The sequence below is a fragment of the Sturnus vulgaris genome, chromosome 1 (genome assembly GCF_052056855.1).
Source record: "Sturnus vulgaris isolate bStuVul1 chromosome 1, bStuVul1.hap1, whole genome shotgun sequence".
Classification (NCBI taxonomy): Eukaryota; Metazoa; Chordata; class Aves; order Passeriformes; family Sturnidae; genus Sturnus; species Sturnus vulgaris.
This window is the reverse complement of record NC_142243.1, coordinates 47,616,086-47,635,322: the sequence shown is the minus strand read 5'-3', so window position 1 is coordinate 47,635,322 and position 19,237 is coordinate 47,616,086. Positions and strand designations below refer to the sequence as shown.

At 39.9% G+C, this 19,237-nt stretch overlaps 1 protein-coding gene across 2 annotated transcripts in view; it reads right to left on the bottom strand.

Annotated features, from left to right (window-relative positions):
* NPSR1 (neuropeptide S receptor 1) overlaps nt 1-16,606 on the bottom strand; it is a 67,168-nt gene extending 50,562 nt beyond the window's left edge. The window contains exons 1-2 of one of the 2 annotated variants that reach the window (XM_088166108.1): nt 16,283-16,606; nt 2,937-3,069 (exon numbers count right to left, since the gene is read on the bottom strand). In XM_088166108.1, the coding sequence (XP_088022234.1) occupies nt 2,937-3,069; nt 16,283-16,429 (280 nt within the window). In that variant the 5' untranslated portion in view covers nt 16,430-16,606. The remainder of the gene's footprint in view (nt 1-2,936; nt 3,070-16,282) is intronic. The other variant, XM_088166103.1, reaches the window with a different exon arrangement.
* Nucleotides 16,607-19,237: the final 2,631 nt, after the last annotated feature.

The following is a 19,237-nucleotide window of genomic DNA, read 5'->3' as shown; positions in this document are numbered from 1 at the left end:
TGATGCTGAGTGATTAGTACTATTGTTCAGCTCAGCTGTTAACTCTTAGCTGATTTCCTAGTGCTTAATTCCCAGATAATTTCAGAGAGATTTTTGCATGAACTCAGTTAGACATAGACTTAAATATGGTACTGACACAAGCTTTGTAAAAGTGTATCTTTAATGTGAAATATTGTGAATCCAGGCTTCAGCAACATCCTTAAGCATTCTGAAGTTGAAGGGATTACTCACATTCCTACAGATTCCTGAAACCTTGAGCACCATGTTGAATTATAATGTAGTAAAGGATCAGTAAGTCTTCTCTAGAAGTGGTTGAACCACTGAATTCTGTTGGTGTTGAAAGAAGCCTCAATCAGTTAGTTACTTCTTATCTGCGTCTGGCTTGACAACCAGGCAAGAACAACAACAGCGCTCACTTCCTATTCATGTATTATGCACAATTTTGCTTTGAATACCTTGTTTATTTTAACACGAAGGCTGTATTTTAATTTCATTTTGGTACTACATTAGTGGGAAAATGTAAGAATTGAGACCACTATTCTACTATTGGGCCACAGATCAATAGACAAAAAAGCTTTTAAATGGCTTTGAAATGCCTTCATTGATAAAGCTATATCAATTATTATTCTTACTGCTACTGGGCAGAATTAAGAAATATTTTAAGAACCTCAATATAGATGGAAGTAATAATATTGACTAAGCAGAAACTGTTTGCCAGGAGATTAAGCTTTAGTTGGTAGGATTTAAATATGCTTGGCATGTCAAAGCAATGTGACAAGTCAGTGTTTTCATAATGTTTTGTGTCTACCTCATAACTTGTTCTGAAAGGATGATGGCCATTGCCAGCTTGCTTTGTTCTTAATAATATTTTTAAAGATAAGAAAGTGAAATGGCTCAATTTCAGGAATTAAGTAATTTCCTTGTGCCAAAATACTGACAAGCAGTCTTGGTGCAGGAAGATAAATTAGAGTTCTGACTCTTGCATCATAAAAAAGAAATTGACATTGCTTGAAAGGCGCCTTGCTGTTCAAGCTGGAGTTACTTCTTTAAATGTTGCAGATGTGAATGTCAAGTGAGTTTTCTATGTGAATTTTTGTAATATGAAATGGAACAGACTGTTGAAATCAGGCAATTTTAAAAATCAAGGATTATTTTAGAGAAGGGGAAGTCAGAAGAATCAGCAAGTGGAACACACAAATCTCAGTCAAATTATAAAATCAGCTGTATAGCACTATTTGCTGCCAACATCTGATGGTATATTTGCCTTGTTGTCTTTGCCACTGTCACTGATTCTTTCAGCTCCCTCAAAACAGCACTTGCAATGCCTTCCTCTCCCTTAAATGCTGACAGCATTTAAACCCCTAGTGAATAGTTCTCCATGCACCTCCACTCTAATACAACAAGTCCTCTTTCCTATGGGTACAAAATGGAAAAATTCCCACTCAGACACTTATGCAGCACAGCAACAGTAGTAGACTCCTTCCAGTACACCTGACAGTAAGTAGAAAATGGATTATGTCCATCTGGGGCTTCCGCTCCTCTTCTGTTCTTTGCCTATACTTCTGCTTGGTTGCCTGAGTACATTCCATTAATCTGTGATTGGGAACTCTTTGAGCAGAGACTGTTTTGAAACTCCCTTGAACACTGTAATGCTAGATCTGTGACTGATGCTTCCAAGCTGTGGGGTGAGGCTGTACTGGCCTGCCTCACCTGATAGAAAATACTACTGGCACTTGAAGGAAATGGCATAAAGGTCACAACTGAGATAAGAAGTAAAACCATTTATTACAGATGACTCAGGCAAACAGGAAAAATAGCTGTTGGCACTTCAGAAGAGGAGTCACTGCAAAACTTCATCTCCTTACCTTGCAAGGATTCTTACATCACCTGTTACAGGTCTGCCTCTTTGCATCAATTTGCGCATCCTAGTCTGTTTTAGCTGAGTAGTTTGGCAAACTGAACATGCTCCTGAGCAGATGTGGTTGAGACCGTGGAGTTCATTTATTTACAAAAACACATGTTGAAAATTGGGCAGTGTAGTGCCTTTCTAGTTTTCTAGGTTAAACACAGGTACAACAGACACCAAAGGAGGATGCAATATTGTTGGAAAATTATATATTAAATGGCTCTTTAGTGAAAAAGTGCTGTAATTCCTACCATAGCTTGGGGAGGGGGTGGGGGGGAAGCAATAGAAAGCATATATATATATCCTATACACAAACAGTACAACACAGATGTCTTGTAAGCAGGGATTAGTAGCAGGACACAGTTACAGAAATAGCACATATTTTCCCTTGGGAAACTTAAACCCCCACAAATGTGGTCCATTCAAGACCACAGAGAAACAATGCGCTGCTTATGCTCATTTCCTTTCCTTCTTGCTGAGACTGACATTTTACAAACTAGGCTTATGCACATTTCACATTCTGTTTAAAAACTACTAAGTCCTTGGATCAGCAACCTTTCATCCATTAAAAAAAAAAAATCTAAATGCATTCCTCTCCACTTTTATGTTGTTATATTTCCCTTACTTTGTTAAACCGGACAACATGAAGTTATTTTCACTCTTCACTGCAGGAGCATAATTGATGGAGTAGTTTTAGTAGAAAAACACAAGAGATTTAATCTTAAACTAGTTTAATTTAAGCAGTTCCATGACAACAGCTGGAGACATAGCTTCTGGGAAATGCAGATGCAAACTCAGATTGGGAGATAAGATTTAGTGAGATCAACGAGTTGCAGCTGTTCTACGCTACATCTAGCACCATCTTTTTAGAACACAGTCTGACTGAGTCCTAAGATAAGCATTATGGCAAAGTGCAACTGGACATTAAGTGGCAACTGAATTATTCACCGTTCAACTGGCATTTTCTTATTTGTCATTTTAATAGGGATTCCTGTGCAGGTCAGGTGCCCTTTCCACTCCCATACACTACCTGTGATTGCCAGCTGAGTAACAAAGTAGGTCATTCGAGATTTCCGCTTCCTTCTCCAGGTAGAGAAGAGCACGACGGCATTTCCAGCAATTGTGACAATAAAGAGAATCCAAAGAGTCACCAGCTGCTCTGTCTGCAATGGAAAGAAGGGAAAAAAGCATATCAATGGGTGGGTGGATAGACAGTCACTCATCCTCAGACAAATGAAATGAGAATGGAAAACAGGAGTGAAATTTGAGATTTGCCAATTGATTTCAATTATTTAGTCTAAAAGACATTCTTGGTTGTTTCCAGAAAATACTTAACATGCATCACTTCTAGTGATGTTCACTCTTGTTTAGTTTGCAGTGGCTGTATATTACTTTTCACAAAACCACTAGCAGTATCTGTATTCTATACTTAGTGCTGAAACGAGAGCCAGCTCTCAGCTTTCTTGTGCTGCTCCAGCAAGCTGTGAAATAACCAGCTGTCTCACTTCATAAGGAATGTTGATAGATAGGCTCCTTTGGAGATATGGGGAAATAAATACTTCTCTCTTTCCCAATTTCAGTAAGTCTGGGTCATTCAGAAGCCCTATGAAATGCAGACATCCACTCCACGATCTAGATGTGCACCAAGACTGAAAAGGAAGCATGACCCACTAAAGAAAAGTATAATTGTGTAGAGACGGAAACGTGATGACAAAACGTCCCCTAGTGGTGTGTGTACAAAGAAAACAAAGTAAGAAATATATTCATGCTCTCAAAGCATCAGAATGCTCTGGCTGCCAGACCAACAGGGTATGTGCCAACGTTTGCTTGTTTGGTGAGTGCACACCCAGTCTTTACATTCTAGCAGCTGGGATGAGTTTTAGGTAACGCCAATGCAGTTGTTCTGGATCTTTCCGTTCCAGACAGCAAACCCACAACGTGGGAGTTAGAGGAAGATGGAGGAGGCAAGTAAGGGCTGCAGCTGAGGAGGGTTGCCAGGTGCTGGCTTTACAGACGTGGCCTCAAGGACCTGTCCTGAGCAGGCTGGGAGAAGGATGCTGTCAGTAAGACCCCACCTACCTGACTGGGCTGATGGTAGAGCAGAAGCCAGGGAGAGCTCTCGTTAAAAGCATTTGTAAGCCACTATGGGTGAGCATAAACCAGAGCTCCTTCTGCTTGCAAAAAAAATAGCTCACTGTGAGCGTGGGGAGGGAAGGTGAAATGAAAGGAATGGAGCAGGGACATGGAGATTCTTGCTGGCCAGCAATCATTGTCCCTCCTCGTCCCTCCCATTGCCCCCCCCCCCCCCCCCCACCCAGGGCAGCCTCTCCTGGGAACCAGCCTCAGCTTTGCTCCAGGCAGAGAGCCACACTACCTTGTGGATCATGCTGTCATGCAGGGAAAGCAAGACCTGATAAGGATCAATTTGATGTTGCACTCTGTGCCTGAACCCAAATTAGTTTAAACAAACCATGAAGGCTGTATAGAAAGGATTTAACTTTTCCCACCATGAACCCACCCTTTATGTCGTCTCTCCCAATTTTAAAGTTCCGAAGAGACACAACGATTCTAAATTGTCTTAGTATTGTCTAGGTAATAGCAGTGTCTCAGAGATGAGTCACCATTCATCTCACCTATCTTGGGATGGGTTGTCTCCACTGAATATAGAGTGATCTAAATGAGACAACCTGTGTGGGCTAGATACGTAGCTTCTAGATTTAAAAAAAACCAAAAAAAACAAACAAAAAAAATCCATTTTTTGGGGTATCTGCAAATCTCTTGAATTTCTTGGAAACTAATTTCCTTTAAAAAATGTGGCAGAGATATGGTGAAGCTATTTTTATGGGGATGCTTTTCTTAGTACAGGAACTGGAAGGAAATGTCTTTTTGGAAGACAATAAAATCATAAAAAATAAGATTTCAAATCACTTTTGTCCTTGAAATCTATGATTTCTCCTCAGGGTTTGTTTTGCCTTTTTTATTTCAGAAAATATATTTGTCACATGAAGAAAACTAAGGGATTAGACTTGTTCCCATTTTCTTTCGTATAAAATCAGAAAAGCATTTTCTTGAAAGGAATTATATTCTTGTATTATACTGATATAGATAGGAACAGACCAAGGATCTGACACTCAAACCTTCTTATGATTCCCACAGAAGAAATAGCTGTGGAGCAACAGAGACTGTTTTAGAATGATGTTTCCCTGCCATTGGAGCACAGCATAAATGGTCAGATTAAATCCCTTCTGCCAATCTAAAAGCAATGCCTAACAGTTAAGCAATGTTATACTCCAGAAATTAAACCAGACTGCAAAGATAATTTAAAAGTGCAAACACTGAAAATAGAGGTAAGTCTGGAAGGGCCGTAGACAAAGAAATAAAGCTGAAATTTCTATTAATCTATTTGTGGGAGCTGCCATTCAGACAAAAGGGAAAAAGATCTCATTCCTAGGGATTAAGGAGCAATAACAGTAGGCAACTTAAATCATCACAGCCTCTCCCAGTCTGTATTAACTTGCAGAATGAAAACTTCCATGGTTATTAATGGGATGCCCACTGTGATAAAGGCCTTTGCAGAGGCTAGGATTGGAATTCAAAATTATATTCATGAATTGGAAACATGTACCGGAAAAAAAGCAACATGCTGTCCAACAAGGAGAAGTGCAGGACTGCAGTGTAGTGAATGTAATCACACTTGGTTGGACCAGCCTTCAAAAGCATCAACCCTCACATGGTGCACATGTGCAAAGTGCCCTGGAACATCATGGTATCACTCTACCGTGAGAGCAATAGCCACCACTTTGGGATCAACACCAGGCTGATGTGCCTCTGCTCTAATCTTTCCACTGGGCCATGCCCACTTCTGGACACAGTGTTTCAAGAGAGACACACAGATGAGTTGACATAAAGGATATAGTCAGGCAAAACAACTGAATGAATCAAGTTACTAAATCCAGCAAAAGCTGACTGCAAGAAAAGATGAACATAGCCTTGAGGACACAAAAAGACTAATGTAAAAAAGTAAAGGACTAATCTCTTCTTTAGATCCACTGCAGACTGAACAAAAATCAAAACTACGGTACAGAATTCAGAATGAAAATTTTAAAAGAAAACGAAGGCTTTAAAATATATCAGAGAGACTGATTGAGCCTTAGAGCCTTCATATATTTGAAGGCTTAAAAACAGTTATTAGATTAGCGAGATAGCTGATGGATCTTTGAACTTCACTCCAGCTGAATTTTCTCTAGTTTTATTCATAATCTTCAGGTTGTTTAGACATAGAAGTGTTTAATTTCATCTTGTTCATTCCTCAAACAAAAATCCTTTCTTAATAAGGATCTTGGACAAGGTAATTTACAAAAAACATTTCTCAACAATATATTGTGCAAACATCAGAAGCACTGATAAAAATATGATAATCTTATCTCCCAAACCTGTGTTGACAAGAGCTTCTTTTGAAACGGACATTAGTAATTACACTAGATGAGAATGCCATGAGACACTAGTGTCACACAGCAGTTATTTCAGGTTAGGAAAGCTAGAGATGCTGCTGACATTATTAAGGTCACCAACAAATGAAAGTCAAGAGGACTTCTTTGGCTTGACTTGAGCCATTGCACATGTTGCTGTTCCACAAGGCTGCTGTGTTTGGAGCATGGAAGTGCTTGACATCCAGAGAGCATATTCATATTTTGTTATGTCGCTCCAAGATTAAAATCAGGTTTAGTCAATGAAGAAAATGCCTCTTCATGGGTGAAATGTAAGCCAGAAAACCTGTCTGAAGATTGTGTGCATTTTCCTTTGGCTATAAAAAAGGCTTGTCATTTTCTTTCTCTAATAAAATTTCTGAATCCAGAGGCTGGTATAAGTCTAATGAGAGGTGTATTCGATTTTATATTTGAGGCAAAAATCACCCCTTCAAACCCCTTTAAGCAATATCATAGTTAAATCCTTTTGGAGATGTTGGGTGGTATTTTTGTACTGCAATGCCATACCTCCTCCCAATTCTCACCAGCCAGCTTCCTTGCTTTGTAATCTCTCAGGATTTGTATCCCTTCTGCTGGGGAGCACCAGCTGTGACTGTGGAATAGGGATATACCTGATAGCCCATTCCAGTGGAGGTGCTGTTCCTCATATGTTGAGGTGCAAAAGCCTTTGTCTGATATTAGAGGAGTTGCTTAATAGAAAGAGGGGTTCAACTATCAATGGACAAAAGCTTGTTTGTACTTGAACAGGGACCCAATTTAAGGCAGTTTAGCTTTAGCTGCTGAGGCTGCTTGGGAAACAACCTGAAAAAAATAGGTTTCCAGGTAAGAAATATAAAAATTTCTATTCCTAAAAGAGAGAGATACTCCATGCCTGGCATGGCTGACTGGCCTCTTAATATGAGGACTGAAAGCATATGGTAAGTTCTTGGTCCTGTTGACCTGGTGTCTTTCTGCACCATGTTCTTGGTCTCTTGTGTAAAGAAGAGGAGTGATCCCTCATATCACAAGTCTCTGAACATCTTTTTTCTTGACAGTTGATAAACTCTGGGAATACACAAATGATCTTGCCTTCAGTATATTTTAAAAATTATGGGGTTAGCATTGCAGCAACTGAGACTATAAGAGACCTGCAATCATGGAGCAAGCCAAGCAATTTTGCGAGTGTTCTTAACACGTAAGAAGAATATATAAATCCCCTTGTTAAATTGGGTAACTGTCATGTTCATGGTCAGGTTTACAATTAGTAGATTGCATTGCACTTCCTTGAAGGACGCATAAAAAGAGAAAAATCTTTTCTCATTCTCTAAAATAATGACATTAATTGCAGACCATGTAGAAAAATGGAGCAGTCTAGATTAGCAAAATTTTTTATTCTACTGTAGAAGAAGATCTGGACTCTTGAACATTGAAAACTGAAAATGTTCATGATGGATTTGCTATTTTAACATCCCCCATTTAGGATGAAAACTTAAAACCCTTAAAAAAACCAAAAACCCCCAACCAAACAAAACCCAACACCCCTCCCCCAAAAAAACAAAACAAAAAAAACCCCAAAAACCAAAACCAACCAACCAACCAACCAAATAAAAAACCCCACAACCTCCCCAAAAAATCCACAAAAACCAAACCAAAACAAAAAACCAAAAAACCCCAAACAAACAAACAACAAAATCAACAACAACAACAAACAAACAAAAAAACCCCCAATCAAACAAAAAACCAAGAGAATTAATTTTCCAGAGGCAGACAGATGCCATGCAGTTTGACTGATTTCTGTCAGGGATTTATAATCAGCTTATCTCTAAGGCACATTGCACTTCGGTCTGCAACACTGAAGGGAATCAAAGAATACACCCATTTACCCAATTAGGGAGTTTTAAAGGTACTGGCTAAACCTCTGATATAATTAATTGATTTTTTAAATAAATAACAAAATAAACAAAGCAAAAATAATAAAACACTTCTTTGCCATACTGCCAGATTCCTTCACAGCAGAAACCCTAGAGGTTTCTGGGGTTGAAATCCTGCCTACAATTATCTGGCATGGGAGTGCAGAGAAGATGAAGCCAGATTCTTCTCAGATGTGCACCATGAAAGGGTAAGAGTCCACAAACAAATGTTGAAATATGGAACATCTTGGTGAGACATTAGGAGAAAAGTGTTCATCATGAGGGTGGTGAAGCACTAGGTTGGGAACCCAGAGAGGTTGTGGGATTTCCATCCCTGGAGATATTCAGAACTTAAATAGATATCTGAGATATCTGGCATCGTTTGGACTTGCTTTCAAGTGGTTGGTTCAGGCGACCTCCAGAAGTCCTCCTCTACTTGAGTTCCTATGCACACACAGAAGTATGCATAAGACCTATTTTATTAAGGAATATTCGTAAAACTAAAAAAGTACTTAAACAGACATAATCAGATGAGTACTTTGCACACATTGCATATTATTTATTGTATCACAGAAACATGAACAGCTCTTTTTGGGAATCTTTACGTAAATTAAAATTTGCTCTGCAAGTAAAGAGTATGGGTGTAAAGGCTACTGGCATGGAAAGGGAAAAAAACATATTACTCTTAGGAAAAAAAACTTTAAAAGTATAAGATGGCATTTTTCTTATATTTATTTGAAGTCCTGAGATGAAGAATTTCTGCCAGGTGTGATGAGCTTAAACTGTGGGCTTTCAGAAATGAAGTGTGATGCCACTGAAGGGGTAATGACTATGGTTATGCTTACCACCTACAAAATAAAGGTTCTGTAATACACAGACACAAAAAGAATGAACTTGGTTAAACTTCCAAGGAAATATCCATGTTTCTTCTTGTGTTGGAACTTTCTACACAAGCTGGGTTGTGAAAAAACCCCACAACTTAACAGCAATCTGCTTGAAGAAAAGCTGTAGGTGCATTGTGTATACTTTAATTGTAGACTACAGTTCTGACTGTCAAGAACAAAAAAAAGTAAGAGGCACCAAATATCTTTCAAGAAGAGGCACAACAAACAGAATACTTGGCCTAGAAGCAAGCTTCACACAGTAAGTGCTAATGATCTGAATGTGAAAATTCAGATGATTAATTCATCTCCTAATGCTCAAGAAAAGAAAAGCTGAAAAAAACAATGGCTGAAAAGCTCTTGATTTATTTGCAGATAGGCCTTGTCTCAGTAAGAAAGAAATATGCTCAAACAACTGGGAAGGTCACTGAAATCTTCAGCCTTAGCTGTCACAAGCAGCAGGAAGTTGTACTGTCCACCCCTGTAATGCAAATATACTTTGAAAGAAGGCTCTCAATCCAGCAAGGCAAAACTGAGATGTTTCTACACAGAGTTCACACAAGGTATTCCTGAAAATTTTGGGAAAACAATTTGATTGACACTTAAAAACCCAGGGAAAACACAAGTGAAGGTAAGAAAGACTGTGAGAAAGTTCAAAGCTAGGTTTTATATTTTGTCTTTGAAAATACTTCCATTATGATTGAATTTGAGAGAAACACATTCGGGCAGGCAAAAAGCCCTCTAGAAGTCTTTTTTTCTTTTTAATTCTTTTGGCCTGGAATGGAGCATAATTTGAAGTGCATAAACACCAGTTCAGCCCCAGGTTTGACTCTGGGACTGCTGCTTTCTCATTTAAATGCTACCAGTTGTGCTTGATAGTCCTTCTATCCCCTGTGCAGAGGCTGCCTCACTGAGCTGCTTTCTAACTGACTGCCTGGGTTATCCTCCCAGCCCAAGGTTATGGAACATTCTGGCAAAGCTGGGATGCATTGCCACATGAAACCTTCACAACGTATCAAACGTGCTGGCAACAGTCACTTCCCAAGGAGTCGTTATTGTCGGAAAAAACATACAGATGGAAGGAACACGAGTTGATTTTTTCTGTTCTGTTGAGCTTGAGAAGCAGTTTTGTATGAGTTTGTGTCGATATGGTATTTCACTTGTAGTCTGTTATGTTAATGTGTTACATACAGGAAAGATCTATAATATTGTCTTCCTTTTAGACTTAAGGAAACAGACAAGCTGATAAAGTCTATTCACTAAACCAGGACACTTTCTCATAGAAAGGGACAATTTTGTCTTTAGGACTACTTTCTCATCTTTTTGAAATCCAGGAAAGCTGTATATATAATTTTTTTGGTGAACCTCTGTATTTTTAAAAAATCTATTTCTTAGCTCTGATTTCACCACCATGGACAAGCAGGTTCCCTTCAGTGCATGCCATCCAATGCATGTTAGTTCTTCTAATCTTTCCAACCTCAACAATTGAACAAGCCCCTACCATGCTACAAAATTCTCCATAGATGTGATGGTGACAGTCAGTAACAAATGTAACTAATCCAACTCAATTCTATCACCAGATTGTAGAGATCCAAGGGCCTGCCACTGCGAGTCCAACACTTCAGCCCTGAAGGGACAAGAACAAGAGAGGAGAAACACCCCTCTAACGTTATTGTGAGTAGTGCCTCCCTCCCATAGGCCTTTCCAGGCATATATTAATAACTTAAGTTCTATTGGTTTGCACAGTTGTTCCACCCTGTTCCACCCCTGTTCACCTTGCATGTATGCTTTCTGGAATGTTCTTACCTTCCTTGATTGCCCATTGGCTATGTTTTGCTGCATTGCTCCACCCCTATTATGCTATTGGTTTCCCTGGTTGGCTGCCTCTCCTCTGCACCACTTTCCCTTGTTCCTCTTGGACCTTGACCCTCAGACCCCTCTTCTATCCCATGTTTAACCCTGTGCCCTCTATCCAGCTTTTGTAATTTTCCCTAGACTCCCTTTGAGACCCAATAAACCTTCTCTTGGGTTTCCATACAAAGACCTGTCCTTTGCCTTTTTTGTCAGCCAGTTTTCTTTCAAGCAAGTGTCCTCTGGGCCCCTAAGGTGCAGGTCAGTCTTGGAGGAACCCACTGAAGTGCACCACTTCACCAGATAGTTCTTATTTGCCATTCTGTTGTGATTTGGTACAAGACAGATAATAAATGTGGGCAGTATTGCTCAGTTATTGCAGGATGTTTTACCCATTGCACACTAGGAAAATTCCACAGAATTAGACAGATGTTCCTGATTTAAATGTCAGCAGGAAACATAATTTTTTAATGGTGCACCTCTCTTTATTTTTGTAGAATATTTTCAACGTGGATAGATAGTATTATGTCACTCAAAGGTCCATCCATACTTTTTTTATTTTTGACAGCCCTATTTAAACTCTGAAGTGTTGTTTTCCTTAATCACTTAAAATGATTATGCATGCCTAATCAGTAAAATTAAAATATCTCAAAAATGTAAAAAGAAATTACAGTTTCTAGGCATATTTATATAGGAGAGGCAGACAGGTGCAAATCATGTGCCTGTGTGGAGCACAGGGACAGTAGTATGAGGGTTGCTAGTGTAAAACAGCAGAATCAGCTGTTTCAGAGCTGCTTCCTGTTGTGTTGTCATACTGCCAGATCCCTTCTGTGTTGTGTTTAAGCTGCTGAATGAGGCCAGCCTGGCCAACAGCACTGCAGCAGCAGTTTCCCAAGGAGATTATTCTCAGCGCAGCCTCTCACGAATAGTAACAGTCATTACAGCACATTGCAGAGGCTATGTTCAGGAGTCCCTGACACTTTATTTGTGTAAATTTAATCCTCCTCCTCTCCCCCCACTGAATGTTTGCAAAGTTACCTCTGAATTATTTGATGTGTCTATTTTCTAAAATGTGTGATTGCATTTGCAGAGATTACTCCAGAAATTTGACAGCACCCATTATTATTTTCCTATTATGTATTCAATGATGGGATGCTCTGTGATATTTGCTTGAAAATCAGAATGAGCAATAGCATAAGCAAATGCTTTTCAGGAGATAAAGCGACTGCTACATTTGGATGAAAGCATAGGGACATTAGACTGTGACTTCAGCAGTCTCTGAGAACACCTGGAGCCAAGTCCATGTAACTAGATATCCTACAAAACCCCTCGACATGTTGGTCTCTTCAGCTTTTTTCTGGTGATGGTAAACCCCAACCTTTGTAAAGAACATTAGCTCCATGGATATGCAGCCCATGTTCTTAAAGTTGTGCTTACTTGACTAGGTTATGCTGTCCTGTTTAATATCTGACTCTGGGCTAAAACACGCAGGTACAGGGAATGCTATAATGTGGTGGGAGGACAGTCAAAAACATATATTTAAAATAATATGTGATGGTTTTGATAGGCACACAGTTCCTCCTGAGAACTGTAACACTTCAGTGTCACTACTGTGCTAATGCTCCACGGCAGAAGGACCAGGGCTCATGGGGCCAGAAGCAGGGGTGTGTCAACACTTGGACGAGTGGCTGGGGTTCCCACTTGGCAAGGGAAACACTGAGGTTCCCAACAACCTTGGATATAAACAACAAAATGTTTGTGTTCTGCTGCACAGGTGAGGACTCTACACAGCAGGAAACAAAAAGTACTACTTGATGGATTCCCAGCTCTGCTGGGAGGTAGAAAATGATGGTGGGTATATAGTTGCACTGAGAAAACTCACAGATGCTGTTCCTTTCTCTTTTTGAGCAGCCCAACCTTTACTTTCCTGCATAAAAGCAGGTTATCTCCTTTCTCAGAAAAGCTCTTAAAACAGAGAAGATCCCTACCTAATCGTCCTGAAGAGAAGCACATGCTCCTACTGTCATGAATGCTTCTGGGCTGTTTGGTATCTGGCAGGAGGAGATGCTTCCTCCAGCCCTGACAAAGCCTCACAAATCTTGTGCAAAATTGGACCAAACCTATTCTGAAATTCCAGCTTTTCTCTAGGTAGGTTTCTGGTTTGTACGCAGTCAGATTTGCAGAGTTAAGAAGGTCCTGAAGTAGAGGAAGGCTACAGGTATTTAGATGATTTCTGCTCTTTCTGGACTACTGTATTTGGCAGGTGCAGTTGATGCTTACTTAGAGCCCTTTTACACATAGATTAAGCACATAAGGAGGAGATTGTAAAGGGATGTATTGACCTCTCCTTTGGCTTGGGAGGTTGGAGCTGTAATTAATACCAATTTGCACATCTGTTCAGAATTAGGTACTGAAACAGCCAGCAGAATTCCCTGTAGTTTAAGTCAGTAACCTGCCTGGATACCCCACAGAAAGACAAACAGGAAGAAAGATGATCTGGGTTTTCAGGACAATTTGCCATAACACAGCAGCAAGACCTAAATGGCAGTGAGAAGGAGGCAATGCCTTTGCCATGGGAAGCACAAGCTGATCTTGTGTGGAGTGGTGTGGATACACCCAGTCCGGCCCCAAAAGCTGCCATTCTGTGTGCCAAGAGTCAGTCTAGTTAGCTCACGTGACCCCAAATCAGACTTCATTAGCAAAGCTTTGGTGAGCAGCTGGCCCGTTTGTAGTAATAACTTCCAGAAGAAAATCTGCATTTCTCTAAGTGGAGGAAATACTCCATTTTTGAGCTAATATAAATCAACAAGATCTCCCCCAGCCTTCCTCCCAAAAAGACAACAAAAACCTGAACTGGCAAAAAACTCTCTAATCTGAAACTGTGCAGAGTTTAGTTGTTAAGTAGAGGAATAGGCAGAAGCTCAAATTTTTCTGAAAGAGAAGCATTCACAGCTCAGCCTTCAACAGGACTTTCTGGCACTGAAATTCTTTCTGCCTCTAATGCACATTATTTTACTTTTGTCATGTTGCCACTACAGTACAACACAGACACTATCTGGGGTGGGTACCAGCTATCCTTTTGCAGTTTGGGAGGAAAAGAAGACACCAGCACATGCTTAGGTAGTTTGAGCAGCATATGAGATACTCTGTCATTAGGTAAAATCATTAAAAAGTCATTAATACAGGCACAAGGTGTCAGTCCCTAGTCTCTGTTTATAATTTTAGATCATGTTTTCCTACAACTGCTTTGATAAGGTAGGTTACACCTGCATTTTCCAAGTAGAAATAGCTTGTGTGCTCTATCTGCACCCTGGCATACAGGCTCTGGGGTTAACCTGTGTAGTGACCACTCACCCACCCTGCCTTCACAATCAGCCACAGGCTACAGTGTGTTTGAAAATCCAAACCCTATTTGTAAGCTGCATGTTGAACACTGAACTCTGTTTTTCAAATTCATTCAGCCTGTTCGAAACTGAAACTTAAATTGTTTTAGCTGCTTAACCGCAACATTGTAAAAAGGAAGATGATGCTGCTTGGCTTGCTGAAGTAGGCAAGGATGCAGCCTCATCATGGGCAGAGCTGGTGGAGGACGGCCAGCTGAATCAAGAGGTATCAGCAGCACCTTCCACATGTGAGATTTACAGAGTGCTGAAATTGCTGGCAGGGAGCCCTGTCTTCCCTGAACTGTAGTCATCAGAGCAGGTGCTTTCTCCTACTTTCCTACAGCTGCACCAGCTGTCACCCGTCTCTAAAGTAAAAATATTTCCATGCCTATCAACAACTAGTAATTGATATGAAATCAGTGAATCTCCTTGCAAAATTCATGCTACATGTGCCAGAGCCAGGCATCCGGCACAGACTCAAGTGCAAGTCTAATGAAAAGCCCTCACCTACAGAATCATTTCCTTTAGCAATGGATGAGCATGCATGACTATCCTTGGTTTCCTAATTATTGTAATTTACTCAATCTCTCCTATTAATGAGCATTTTTCTGCCTGGGGACTTTCTAATCATGGAATTAATTGTCACTTTTACCATTATAAAATACTACTCCCATGACATTGTTCAAATTTACAGCCCTGACTGTGAAAAGAAGACAGGAGATAAAGTTAAAATATTATTCTTGTCCTTTGTGATTTTTTAAAGAGAATTTTAGGAGTCTAACATGGAGAGGAAAAAAAAGGAATAAAAAATAATTTTCACCCTTGAAATCCTAGGTAGGAAGTATTACCTTAGCAATTATAAGCAGCATGTTAAAAGAGACCCTCATTAATTAAGACTAGCACTATGGATCATCTATTTATTAGGGCTGGGAACCTGCTGTAATTCCACTGCTTCCACTAGGATTGTGTCAGAGCACTACCAATTTCACAGATACAAAAATTGCTTCTGAATATATCTCCTTTTACCTCATGTGTTGTCAAATGATATAAATGCCTGTATCTTTCCAGCTGAAATTGATCTCTAGAAGGAGATAGAACTCTAGAAGGTATGACAGGGTAGTCCTAGTCAGACTTTTTAAATTACTTGAGCTTGTACAGCATACCATGAAAGTAAAGAGACCTGTGGCATTCAGAACGAAATTAAGCAGTAGCAACAGGCATAGAAATCTGAAGGAAATGTGGACTTCAGAACTTCTTTAATCTTTTCCCTACATTCACATATTGCTAGGGTGATGTTTAGTTTCAGAGATGACTGAATACGCTTCCTATTCAATTCAATAGCATTCGCTACTGAATGACTCATCCGATGCATTCTTAACAACAGATTTCAAGAGACACTGCAACTTTTGTTCAACTTACCAACAAACAAACAAACAAATTAGAACCTGTCCCTCATGACTAAAAGAACCCCAAACAACAAAAAAACCCTCTCGCTTGTGTATGATGTTTGTTACAACTGGAAAATTGAAAAGAAATCCCTTATGTCAAGATGATGCCTCTAAGAAATTACATTTAAAAACGTGTTTAAAATAATACAAGCTTTTGACTAAAGATGTATGTGTAATTACAATACCTCTACAGAAAACCAATACTGTCCTCTCTTGGAAGGGGATAGAGTTAGCTAAGACATGTAAATCTGAAGTCAAATTTTTACAAGTATTTTGCTTTTCAGTAAATACTCACACATCTGGCAGCTGTCTTTGCAGGGGAAAAACCCCACCAATATCTGGGAAAAAATAATCTTAGTTGCCCCCCCATATATGTGCTGAAAATGCTCCAAAGCTGCAAGCATTTGAGAAAAGTAAAGCACGCCTTAAAATAATACCTTAAAGGAGTAGTAAAAGGATCCCAACTCCTCTTCTGCCACCACTTCTGTGAAAGTCATCGTTTCTGCAAAGGTGACAGGGGTAAGATCCAGACAGCCGGTGCCTCCCTGGGAGCTGCTGCTGGCTTCTGTGGAGTTGACCTCCATCACTGGATTTCTGGATTTTGTTTAAGTTGTCTAGGTGCTTGTTTTAGTAAGAGTTAATGCAGCCAGGCTTCTCCTCTAAAAGCGCAGCACAAAACCTGCTTCTCACTGGCTACCAGAGGTGTCGGGCTTCAGTGCAGCTGAGTGATAGAAAAAAAAAACAACAAAAGAAGCCAAGCTGGCATTCCTTTGAGCTTTCTTTTGGTACAACAACAGCCATCCACTTGCTCTTTCCAACAGCAACAGCCAGTAACAAATTCAGCACACATGGACCCAGCCATGTGCTTTGTGGACTCTGGATTACCTCGCACCCCAAGCTGTTAGCTCTGGAGTAGTTAGGCACACCTGTAAAAGCATGGAGCTCCTCCCTGCTCTAAGCCCAGGAGACTGGGTATTCCACTCAGCAGCATCACTTACTTACCTTAGCCAAGCTCAGTATGATTTTGATTACCTTTAGTCTTTCAGTATATCCATAAAGCACCAACATATTCTCCCGTATTAACAAAACCCTATTAAGTTTGTAGGCTTAAGGTACTACAATTTCCTGTCAATATCTACCTGACTTCATTAATAGACCTCTCCCTCACCTTTGCAAAGAGCTGGAGTGTGCTGCACACCCAGGAAGGCAGTGCTTTCTTCACTGCATGGAAAAATCTCTCTGGAAAGGCACAGCTCCTAGATAATTAAAGGCTCAAGACTCTTCAGAACAAGGTAATCAATTATCTCTCTATCTACAGATTTTCTGGGCACCGACCACCTGTTTATTCAGATTCTTTTGCCCAGTGGCATCACCCCGACTTTACACCAGGGTGACAGATGAGAGTGCACTCACCTTCCCTGACCAGAGCTCAAAGTCACTTGTAAATACAGCACTTGTTCAGCTTTGCGAAGATGCTCTGCCTAAATGACAGTGCAATCCTAAGCAGAACTTGATGCATTTCACAGTCACACACCACCAATTTAATCTCTCCTTACTTGCTCATGGCAAAACCCAGTCCTGCATTTATGTAGGCACAGATGGCCATGGGTGAGCTCAGGAGTCTTTAAACTCTTCTCTCTTGCTAGCACAGCACACCTTCTCTGCAGGTGCTGGAGCAGGGGTCTCCACAACATGCCTGTGTGCCTGATCTTCTTGTGTCTGTGCTCATCCTTGCCCACATGAGCAGAAAGGGTAGGGTAACTAAAGGGCCCTCCAGCTCCCAGGGCCTGCATCAGCAGGGGAAATTGAGGGAAATTCAGGTCCAAATTTTGAGTGTGAACCCTCCCAAGTTAGGACATGCCTGGATCTAGGGCTTTGGACCAGGCTGTTCTAGAGACTGCAGAAACCTCTAAATGTCTGAGCAATATTCAGACTCTCCAGAAGATGCTGCAGTCATCAGAGTACTTCAGCAGAGTCATTTAGAGGAGGGAATCAGTCTAGACTAATAGAGATAATCAGTACCAGTCACAAAGCAGTCAACTCTGACTAATATACACCACTGATCAATATTTAACAGTGACAAATGATTCATGGGTTGGAACATGAAATAGATAAAAAAGAAATATTACAAAGAAAAAAGATAATAACAAATATTATAGAACCACAATATTTTGCTGAAAACCACTGGGGAAATGCTCATATATATTAGATAAAAGAGAGGGGTAATACTTTTGCATTTTTTTCTGACTGTACAGATTGACTTTCAAACTCTGCTAAGAAGTATTTAGGTAGCATCCAAGCTTCTTGAAAATATTTTACCAATTTTTCCCCTCTTGTTCTTATCTTTCTTATATTTACAGAATTCTCCTAGCTAGAGTTAAAATTTATTACACTGAACTTTTGGGTTTGGTGGGTTTTTTGCACTTTCATTCCAACTGAGCTGTTAAGCTCAAACATATTACAGGCACTAAGAGACTTTTCAGTATCTACACCACACGCCAGATCATGTGCACCTGTCAGGGCTAACCTAGAGTGACTTGTCTTGTGGCTTTCCCAGCTACTTTTTCTAAGTACTGCTTACGGTGCTGCAAAAGGTTATACCATGCCCTGCTCCAGCACTGTCCAGAGTGCACACAGCTAATTTGGGTTTTCCATCACTATTAGCTTTTCTGCCGGTGAGTATTTCTCAGTTACAGTCATGTAACCATGTTTTGATTAGGGCTGGTTTTGTCAAAATGCTGTTTAGGCACAGAATTTGAAGCCATGGGCTGTCTGTGGTACCACATCTAGAATTAAGCTAATTTTCTAGAATAAAAGAATTTGTTTTTAAACTACTATAAATCATTACAACTCTTTGAAATTTGGTGTTCAGAATTTTTCCCAACCCCACTCTCCATGGTGAGATCATGCAAATTCTGAAATGAATGGCTAAATAAAATACTTCTATGATTGAATCTCAAAAGCTTAAAAAAGGCAAGATCAAATCCTAGAAACTCCTCTATGCTGAAAGAATAGCTGATTGATTCCAGTAACTCACTTTGTCTTTTTCTTCAGTTGGGACCTTAGAAAGTCTCTGAGAAATTTCAATGTTTTAAGAGATTGATACAGTTGTACAGGGAGAGAAGTTCAGCATTCTCTCTGCTTTAATATAAAATGCTGTCCAATTATTATTGTAAGACAGTTTTTTATCTAATGTATAATAAAATATGCTTCTTTCTTCTTAACCTTCAGAGGGCTTTTTTTTTCTAAAGTCATAGTATTGTAGTACTGCACTACAGCATGCTTCATAAGTTGGAAAGATGCTGAAAAATCCATGAGCAATAAGAATGGATTATTTGAAAGAAGAATAGAGAGAACTTGCTTTAGAGGCCTCTTAATTTGCCATTGCCTTT